Below are 10,941 nucleotides of genomic sequence, written 5' to 3'. Positions count from 1 at the left end.
ATTTGACAGCTGCAACGAACAAACTTACTACTAAATGCTCTGCAGCCTCCAGGCATTTTACGGAGATGCATCATGGCGACACAGCGGCTTTCAGTGTAGTTCGAATTGAAAGGGTTAGCAGACCTCATAGGGGAGGGATTGGCGCAGAAAACCGTTAAACAGAGAGTCCTGGTGGATCTATTGCCTCAACACCAGATCACCTTTAGCAATAACCATTAGACACAATATTATCTATCATTATGAATAATAATTTATTGCAATGTTAATTCATAGAAGTAGTTTGTACAGTTCATGTGGGTTTTTCAGAGTTTAATACATTTTTTTAAACTTTTCATATATGCGTTTCTGATTGGCCGCACCAGCTCACATGGGTATACAGGAAATGACATAAAATGTGATTGTATAGGCATTTAATTTCAGCAATGAATAAGGACCTACAGTCCGAAATGCGTTTGCATTAATTATGCCATATGTACTGGTTGTGATCGTGAGATACATGTTTTTATTTATATCTCTTCAATACAATACTTGTTTTCACTTCATCCGGATGCTGGATTTTTCCCCTCCTTCCTCCGTTTCTTCATTGCGGCACTGCACCTTTTTCCGTGCAACGGATATGAAGATGTGGGTGAGCTGACTTTAATCCTTTTTGATTATCATTTACAAGGGTCGTACCATACTCCAACTCTGTAAGCTACTTAGAAACAACCATTTAATTTAGGTCTCATTGAGATGTCCACTTTTTTGCCCGTGAGTGAAAAAACAAAGAGCGATTTTCATCAGTGTGCTGGATCAGAATTTCATCGGCGTTTGGGCAATGTGTTAGCTCTATCATTGATCGTATGCCGAAAAAAAAAGCTCCTTTTACTCATTACAATGATAACTATGGATGAAAATTAATGATTAAGTTACTTTATACATCCTATATTGTGCTACAAAATTGTGGACTTATTAATTCAATGATTTAGTAAAAGCTGGCTAAGTTAGAGTAGGCTGCTTCTTAGAAGAAATACTCTGAGAAATTGATACACTGTGTATTGCATTTATGGAAACCACATTGGATAGAAGGGTTTTCAGTGCAATCAAGTGGTTGGGAATTTTCTTAGATGTCAAAAGCTTGTGTCTTGTGACAGGAAGCTCTAAACTTACACCAGGTCATCACTTCAAAACTTGTTGTCCATGTACCCATAGTATAAACACAGGCCATGAAGATACTCTTACACATAGGACTCAAGATGGAGGAGTTAGCTGTCTCTGGACTTCCTCCACTTCTGCATAAAAGCATATATAGAAAATGTTATTTTCTGTACATGTGTATTTGGTCACAGAAGTAGCCAAAATCAGGAGACAGTTGGCAGCAGGCATGTGGTTAATTCACAAGACCATGCCATTTGGTGCCAATGTTTACAATCTCTATGGGCAGCAAGGGGCTTAAAGTGAACACCTCTGTTTAGAGCTTATAGGTACAAAAGCAAAAGTTGATGGCATATTAGTAGAATTGTACATTAAAAATACTGTAATACTGGCACAAATTTGAACAAAATTATTCTTAAAGGAAATTTGTTGGCAGGTTTTTGCTATGTAATCTGAAGACAGCATAAGATAGGGGCTGAAACACAGAATTCAGGAATGTGTCACTTGTCAAAGTGATGCTGTTTCTGCACTGTGAAGAATTTATCACTACGAGATTAACATTTCTGGACTAGTCTGGCAACTATGTACCTCACTGTCTATGGACTTTGTATACGGAGAGCCTAGTTTGGGCAGGGGCAGCTTTCTCAGCTCTGCTTCATTGCTAAATTTAAAAGCTCTGATTGTGTCGGAACGGATGCACCCAGTAATCTAAGTAATACATCGTTGGATTCAGCTTCTCTTTGCCTACCTCAGGCTGCTCTCAGAAGAGGTAGCAAAAACCTGCTGACAGATTCCCTTTAACATGACCCTACAATTGCAGCTTTGCTTTAGCTTATCATATTTCATTATTTATATCTTACCCAAATTACTTATAACAACTTTTCTTCCTTAAATACATATCCATACCATTGCTTTCTCTTAAAACTGTAATTTGGATTTTAATAATATATAAAAATCTTCAGAATTATAATCTCATCTCTTGAACAATAACAATAGAGAATGATAGTCCTGACACTCTACTCTCTTATGTTTCACATAACACTGAAATATACATTACATTGTGGCCATTGCCTACAAGGTCTGTGGTTTACTGTATCTACAAATGGACATTGTAAGGCCCCAATAAATATTAGATAGCTGACGAACGATCGATTGGTCAGCCGACAGCTATATCTCCTGAATCCCCCATACATAGGTTCATTCAGCTCAGCTGAAAATTCATGTGTTTTCAAATGGGAGAGCAGAAAAAGCCACTGACAGACAGTTCTAAGATCGGCTTATCTCCTGAATCACAGCAGGGTCGAGCATTAAAACACAAACTGCCCGACCCTTATCTGCTCCTACGTCATCTGTTGGAGAAGAGTCGGAAGACCTCCATACACATTGGACCATTGGCCGATCACTCCGATATCTGCATATTCAGCCAACCTTAGTTTAATGTGTATGGGGGCCTCTAAGCTTTTATTTGTCATCTACTGCTTTACTAAATTCATTCATTTTTGTGACATTAAGTTTTTTTTTTACTTTTGTTCCCATAATATCTATTCCTCTACCTTTTAGTCCTTCTCTTTTAATATGATCTTGAGGATGCGTTTCAGCTCTGACCTTTTCCATGTAGCTTAGGATTTCTTGAGGTTCTCTCAAGCCCATATCCTTACATACCCAAACAATATCCTCCTCACTTGCAACCATAATAGACTGCATATTAGGATCATAAGTTACCCTTTCAAATCGTCTTCCTCCATGAGGAGAAGGAGTAGTTTTAAGTGACTTAACTTCAGATCTTAGTGCTTCTATAAATGCCATAGCATGGTTTGTAGAAGTAGAAAATGAGCTGGCATCCGATTGACATTCACTATTAGTCTCAGCCTCATGCACATTTTTTACTGGATGGAAAGTACTTGTTAGAGTTTGAGAACCAGAGTTACTGGCAAACCACTGCCCTCTTTCTTCTTCTTCCTCACCCACAGTTCCTTGGGATTTTGGTTCATCAGCATCTGATCCGTCTAACCATACCCAGTTTGGCGCTTCAGGATTGCCAGGGCCATCATGTGCTGATTTTTTTCTGTACCTTCTTATGAAAGCCAGACAGCTAAAAAAGAACAGAAGGGTGAGAAGAGAAAACATTGCAAGAAGTCCATAAAGTCCTTTATCCAAGCCTGGTATTCCCCACCGTGTTGTAACAATGTCATCAGCACCTGCATGAGAGCTATCATCTTCTATGGTAGTGTGATCACTTCTAAGGATTATGTCATTGGTCCCTGGAATGACATTGTTAGCACTTGAGATAATATCTCGATCTCTGGACAATAGGATAGTATCCCCCTGTATTATGTCTCTTTCAGGATGTTCATCAGCTATTGTTCTATTTCTTTGAAATGTAACCCTGGTATACCCAGCACTGAGTAAGCCATTAGTTTCCTTTTCTCTACATCTCTCTGGTAAGAAGAGAGACATACGCAGTAAAGGTTCGTCACCCAGATCTTCAAGAATGATTACTGGTAAAGACCAGTAATTTGCTGATGTCACAACGTGACCAACTGACAAAACTGAGGGATCAGAGGACACAACAGATAAAGACAGTTCTTGAGGGTTATAGATGGTTATTGGAGTGAACGACATATCACTGAAAATTAGCCAGACAGATAGAATAGCCTCCTGAAAAAAAAGGGAAAAAAAAATCATTAATCTTCTTTATCTGCTTGGATAAATTTGATTTCACATTCATAAGCATAGACATAGCTGGCAGGTTGTGTATTTCACCCAGAATCATGAGGAGCTTAGCAAATGCCATTAACAGTCTATTTTAGATGCCACAGCCTATAAGCACACTGGTGGAATTGCAGGTTGACATGGTCAACTGCCTAATAATGGTCCACAGGTCTGCCATGCTAGTATATAAGGCAACTTTATTACTAGTATGGATATTTGAAATGTGTGTATAGGTTTATCAACTTTTATTTAAAGGAATGCTAAACCTAGAAATTAGTGTTTAAATTAAACGAGAAATATAGTTGTTGTCACTGTTCATTAGTCCATTACATTTTCTGCATGATCCTGAAACAGGCATTCTTTCAGTAATCCTACAGAAAGTGGGGCGATTAATGGAATATTCTCACATTAATAAATTGTTTTAATTAGACAACATGAAAATAATCACATTTCAATTGACTTCTATCAGCTTTCATTCTCCTGCAATGAGAGCTTTATCTTTAATAGCGTACAGCAGGTTTCCATTGAGCTCAGTCCTGAATGAGAGTGCTGAGTAGTTGCATACCAGGAAAGAGGTTATCTCCTAATATCCCAGCCATCTCTCTCCAGGACACTGATTTCTATACAGCAGTTAGCTGGTCACCTCTTTCCATCTCAGCTTCTGATGAACTGCTGTTAAAAATCTTGCAAAATCACCAGCAGGTCTCCTAATCAGGGCTCTCACTGTCTGGAGCTGTGTGCTTGTTGAAATGCCCAGTTATCTCTACGTGTCAATACAGTGATAACCATGCAGACTCCAGAACAAACTTCTGATAACTGAATATGTTACCGCAGAGCATGCACTTAGCTTTATAGTTCTACTCAAGCTACAGATCTATCACCAGAACTGTCACTCAAGGAGGAGTGCCCACTCTGCCAGAAACCAGGAAATAAGGGGACTGCACACTTCTTTAAACCACCACCAACTGGTAACTGTTTATCAATCAGCGGTCACTTACTAGCCTGTTTATAAGACGTTTTTAATAATGCATACTGAATAATCTGTAAAAGAATAAGATCCGCTGCACCGAATGTGATCACAAAAGATCATTTCACCATAGCATCAAATGTTTTGCTGTTTTGTTGGGTGATGAGCAGCCTGTTTAGAGACAACAAGCGTATAGTGAAATGAGCTTTCAGAGCAACACTTTTTCATGATAATATTGTATTCTAAATGGACCTTTAGGCTATGTGCCCACGATGCAGAAATGCTGATGATTTTTTCTGCTTCTCCCTGGCAGGAAATACACATGCGGATTTTACATGCGTTTTTCCCGCCAGGTAGAAGCGTTTGTCAAGCGTTTTTGCATGCATTTCCGCATGCGGGTTATCAAGCACTCTTGCAAGCGATTTTAGCATCACTTGGAAAGTGCTTGACAACTTGGTCACACTATATAAATCCATGCAACCGGCATGGATTTATATAGTGTGACCAAGTTAATAGTTAAAAAAAGAATAAAACTGGTAAAAAAATATTAAAAAAACATTATACTCACTCAGTGTCAGAATAATGAGAGAGAGAATGTTTTAAGGCATTGTGATTACTTACTTCCTGGTTTAGGAAATCCACAGGTGTGTCTGTAATTAACTCATCATATGGGCAGTCCAGAATTGTTTAAAGGCATAGTAATCTTAGTGTGTGTAAACTTTTGACTTTGCAGTAAGTAATAAAAATGCCTTAAAACATTCTCTCTCTCACATTATTCTGGCATTTTGCAAATATTAAAAATGATGGTAATCCTAATTGACCTAAAAAAGGGAAAGGTTTATTCTGATTTCATGTCAGATATTGAGAAAAACATGCAGATGTGTCGCTTTATATAGTGTATGTAAACTTCTGGCTTCAACTGTACATTAAAAAAGTGCTTTGCTCACAAAGAACACTCCAGTAAGCAATCAGAAGCCTCTTGATGGGAGAAAAAGAAGTGCAGTGGTGAAGAATAAAAGAAGAGTAGTGGTCATGGGGGATTCTCCACTGAGAGGAACAGAAGCCACTATCTGCCAACTGGACATCATCCCACAAGAAATGTGCTGTCTTCCAGGTGCCCAAACCAAACATATGTCCGATAGGGTACCAAGACTCTTTAGTGTTACAGACAACCACCCATGCCTACTAATACACATAAGAACAAGTGACACAGCAAAAAAAGACCTGGAAACTATATGCAGAGACTTTGAAGACCTAAGCCAGAAAGTGAAGGAACTGGGAGCACAGGTCATCTTTTCATCCATCCTCCAGTTGATGGACATGGAACAAGTAGTTTGAACAGGATTCTACAGGTTAACAACTGGCTACATTGATGGTGTCGTCAGCAACGTTTTAGGTTTCTTGACCATGGAGTGACTTACTTGTATGATGGACTCCTTGCTAGAGATGGGTTGCATCTTGCGAAAACAGGAAAACACATATTGGTAGACACCTTGCTACACTCAGCAGGAGAGCTTTAAACTGGAGCAATATAGGATGGGAAATTTACGGCCAGGAAAAAGTATGCAGCTAATGAATTCTTTTGAGAACCCTCTATTAGAGGTGGTAATAAATAACAAAGACAATAAATTCTGAATGAAGATGGAGGAGCAAGAGAAAGCGACTACAAACTAAAATGTTTATATACAAATGCACAGAGCATGGGAAACAAGGATAATTGGAGATGCTAGCACAGGAAGAAAGATATGATATCATAGGCCTCACTAAAATTTGGTGTGATGATGCATATGATTGGAATACAAACCTTGAAGGCTACAACTTATTTATAAGAAACAGGCTTAACAAGAGGAGAGGAGGTGTTGCATTGTATGTTAGGAAAGGATCTATCTCCACAGAGATCCAAGCTTCAGAGAATGGTAGCTCTGTAGAAACAGTTTGGGTAAGAATACAAGGAGAGAAGAACAGAATAGACACTTTTGCAGATGTTTACTATAGGCCACCTGGAAAGACTGAAGACATGGATGAACTCTTTTTACATCAGATGTATTTGCTCTAAAAAAAGTATGAGATAGTGATCATGGCAGATTTAACTATCCAGATATTTGTTGTTAATCTCTCTCAAGCAAAAGTAATGGGTCCAGAAAATTCTTATCTTCTCTCGCTGACAACTTTATCTTTCAAAAGGTAGAAGAAAGAACAAGAGGATCTTCTATCTTGGACCTAATTCTTACCAATAGGGAGGAAATGTTTAGGAGGTAGAGATAATGCTATTTTCGAATTTTGGATTACAAGAGTAGGAAGACATGCGAGGACTCAAGCTTTAAGGTTGGCCTTCTGAAAGGCAGATTTTAATGAACTCCGAAAGAAGGTAGGAAAGGTCCAATGGTTGGATGTTCTAAAGGACAGAAATGTCCAAGAAGAATTGGAAATTTTACTAAATTAAATTCTCATTGTGCAATCAGTACAATTCCCCCCCAAAAAAAGAAAAGTTGGAAGCTTTAAAAAAACCCAGGATGGATGAACACAGAACTTAAACACTTGCTAAAAAGGAAAAAAGAAATGCATATCAAATGGAAAGAGGGGGCATTTCTAAAAAAGAATATAATGCTGTCTGCAGGGAATGCAGGGCAAGCATTAGAAGAGCTAAAGATAGTAATGAAGTGAGGTTTGCAAGGAAGGCTGGAAGCAAAGTATTTGGGGGTATGTCAAAAGCAAAAAAAAAGTCAAAGATGTTATAGGATTTTTACAGGATGAAAAAGGTGAAGGGGTCAAAAATTATGTCGAGAAGGCTGAACATTTAAATTCCTATTTTGCATTTGTGTTCTCTAAGAAAGCAAATGGAACATCAACTAATCTTCACTGAGCTATCAAAGGAATAAAATAATCCACACTATGTACAAACAGAGAGATGGTGAGGGAACACTTAGATAATTTAAACCTCTTGGTCCAGATGAATTACATCCCAGGGTACTGAAAGATAGCAAGGAAAATTGCAAAAGCCCTAGCCAGAATATTTGAAAAATCCTGGAGAACAGGAGAAGTTCCAGAAGATTGGAGAATGGCAAATGTTGTCCCTATCTTCAAAAAAAAAAAAAAAGAAGATGGAGCCAGGATATTACAGGCCAGTAAGCCTTACTTCTATACCAGGAAAGATCTTTGAGCAAATTATTAAAAAGTATGTATGTAAGTACTTGGATAAGAATACAATAATTAAACAGAGCCTGCATGGGTTTATAGCAAACAAGTCATGCCAGACTAATCTAATATTCTTCTATGATGGAATCACTGACTGGGTGGATCAGGGAAATGCAGTATAGTATATCTCAACTTCAGCAAAGCATTTGATAAAGTATCTCATACTATCCTTATTGAAAAAAAGACCAAATATGGGATTGACAAGGGTACGGTTAGGAGGATTCATAACTGGCTCAGTGATCATACTCAAAGAGTGGTAATAAATGGTTGCATATCCAATTGAAGAGTGTTTCAAGTGGGGTACCACAAGACTTTGTTCTGGCCCCGGTGTTGTTCAACATTTTTATAAATGATCTAGATATGGGAACTGAAGGTATACTAATCAAATTTGCAGATGATGCAAAGCTAGGAGGGATAGCTAACACTAGAGAAGACAGAGAAAGGATTCAGAAAGATCAAGATAAGCTTGAACAATGGGCAGCGACTAATAGAATTGTATTTAACAGAGAGAAATGCAAGATTCTACATCTCAGCAAGAAAAACTAAACCTATATCTACAGAATAGGAGGAATAGAACTAAGCAACAGCATGTGTGAAAAAGACTTGTGTATACTAATAGATCACAGATAGCAAATGAGTCAACAGTGTGATGCCACAGCAAAAAAGGAAAACAGTTCTGGGATGTATTAAAAGACGCATATAGTCTAGATCACGTGAAGTAATTATCCCCCTCTATTCCTCCTCGGTCAGACCTCATCTGGAATACTGTGTCAAGTTCTGGGCACCACATTTTAAAAAAGACAGTGAAAAACTGGAGCAAGTTCAGAGAAAAGCTACCAGGATGGTGAGTGAACTACAAACTATGTTTTACGAGGAACGGTTAAAGGAGCTGGGAATGTTTAGCTTGCAAACAAAAAGGCTAAAAGGAGACTTAATAGTGGGCTACAAGTATCTGAAGGGATGTCACAGTATAAACATCCTTATTCTCATTTGAAAATGGAAACACGAGAAGCAATGGAATGAATTTGAAAGGGAGAAGATACAGATTAGATATTAGAAAAAAACTTTTTAACAGTGAGGGTGATCAATGAGTGGAAAAGGCTTCCACGAGATGTGGGGAGTTATCCTTTAATGGAAGTCTTCAATCAGATGCTGAACAAACATTTGTCTGAGATGGTTTAGTGAACCCTGCATTGAGCAGATGGTGGACACGATGGCCATGGAGGTCTTTTCCAACTCTAATATTCTATGATTCTATTTATTAGTGCGTTTCTGCAGCGCAAATGTGTTTTTTACTGCGTTTCTGCATCTAATATAGCTTTATGGGGAAAATCATAAAACTCAGCATATGATGACACATTGACACATTGATATGATGCAGATTTCAAACACAAACTGCAAGTGGGCATAAGATTTCTATAAATCACATCTACTTTGCTGAACTGTAAGATGCTGCATTTTTGCACAGCAAAAACTAACCAAAAGCTCATTGTGACAACGTAAGGCCATGTTCACACGTTTCTTTCTAGCTGCTTTTATTCTAGATCAAAAATCTGATCTATTGGCAGTAAAAAAAACTGCAGCCAAAATGCAGGTTTCACTGCCTTTTTTGCTGCTTTCTTTGCAGTATTTTTGCTGAATTTTTCCTGATCCCAAAGTTCAGCTTTGCTTCCACCTTGCAAGCAAATACAATACAAGGTGCTAGGCTATAAATGCATGACGTATGTGAAACTTTAAAACATTTTTGGAAAAAAAGGGCAATTTGATCAAATTATTTAGGGGAAAAAGTTTGTCTGAAAAAAGTGACTATTCTGAACAAAAAAGCTGGATTAATGTATAAATTGCAGCCGTGAACTACGGTTACAAGAGTTCATGAAAAAATACACAAATGAAAATGTAAAAACAGGGGTGGAAGTTAAATTGGTAAGGTACTGTTTACTCTCACATATTGGTAGGGCACTGAGTTGGTCAGGCATTGTTTACTTTAACATATCACTAATTGAATTAAACTGTACTAATACTTATATATATGCTCATGTGAGGATACGAAGACATTATAGTTTAAACTTGGGAAAATAACAAAAATTACTTAATTTCATATCCTGCGGTACTGTATTTTTTCCCTCCGCAAACACTGCAAAAACTGATAGCAGCATTTTTCTGCCTTTTTGCACTTACTCATTGCTTTCTATGGTTGAAAAAAATGCTGCAAAATTCTGAAAGAATGGACATGCTGCTTTTTTAAAAAATGCAGCAGTTTTCCAGGTCAATCACGAAAAAAACAAACGTGCATGAGATTTCTGAAATCTCATAGCTTTTGCTGGTACTGTAAAAAGCAGATTTTAATTTGCATAACAAAATGCAGCAAAAACACAATGTGTGAGCATAGAGTAACTGTACTGACACTTTGCTGCCACATTGTATGAAACACTAAGGGCTAAATTCATTATTTAGCCTGTTTTTGTTGAGTTTTTGGTGTTTTCCACCTTTTCTAAGTCAATTTATGTGCTTGGCTGATTTTTTGTTTAATTTGCCTGTTTGTATTTGTATTAGTTTGTTACTTTGGTGTGGTTTAGGGTTTCCAGATGTTTTTTGCCTGATTCATCACTTGTGACTTTTCAAAAAGTCACAAAATTTGTTGCAAATATACTCCAGTCCTACTCTGGCATGATTTTAAAACATAAGAATTTGGGGGCATATTGAAAATAATGAAAAAAGGAGATACAATTTTTTTTACTTAGCTCAAAATTTGTGAAACATTTATGCCATTTTAAGAAATTGGCCGTAAAAAAGTCAGTGAATACCAAAAAATAAAAAAAAAAGAAAAAAAAAAAATTAAAGACACTCAAAAATAAGTGGAAATGATGAATCGGGCCCCACTTTACTTAGCGATATTCTGAATGACACAGTGGTAGAGAAAACCATGTTGTATC

At 37.5% G+C, this 10,941-nt stretch overlaps 1 protein-coding gene across 1 annotated transcript in view; it reads right to left on the bottom strand.

The window, feature by feature from the left end:
• Positions 1–312: 312 nt before the first annotated feature.
• Positions 313–10,941, bottom strand: part of TMEM132A (transmembrane protein 132A) — a 279,841-nt gene continuing 269,212 nt past the window's right edge. Inside the window, exon 11 of the mRNA XM_073686115.1 lies at positions 313–3,792. Coding sequence (XP_073542216.1) covers positions 2,596–3,792 — 1,197 coding nt within the window. The 3' untranslated portion in view covers positions 313–2,595. The remainder of the gene's footprint in view (positions 3,793–10,941) is intronic.

This window comes from Phyllobates terribilis, unplaced genomic scaffold (assembly GCF_046119375.1).
Source record: "Phyllobates terribilis strain yellow unplaced genomic scaffold, ASM4611937v1 Scaffold_5__5_contigs__length_657084704, whole genome shotgun sequence".
Classification (NCBI taxonomy): Eukaryota; Metazoa; Chordata; class Amphibia; order Anura; family Dendrobatidae; genus Phyllobates; species Phyllobates terribilis.
This window is presented reverse-complemented; position numbering and strand designations above follow the sequence as displayed.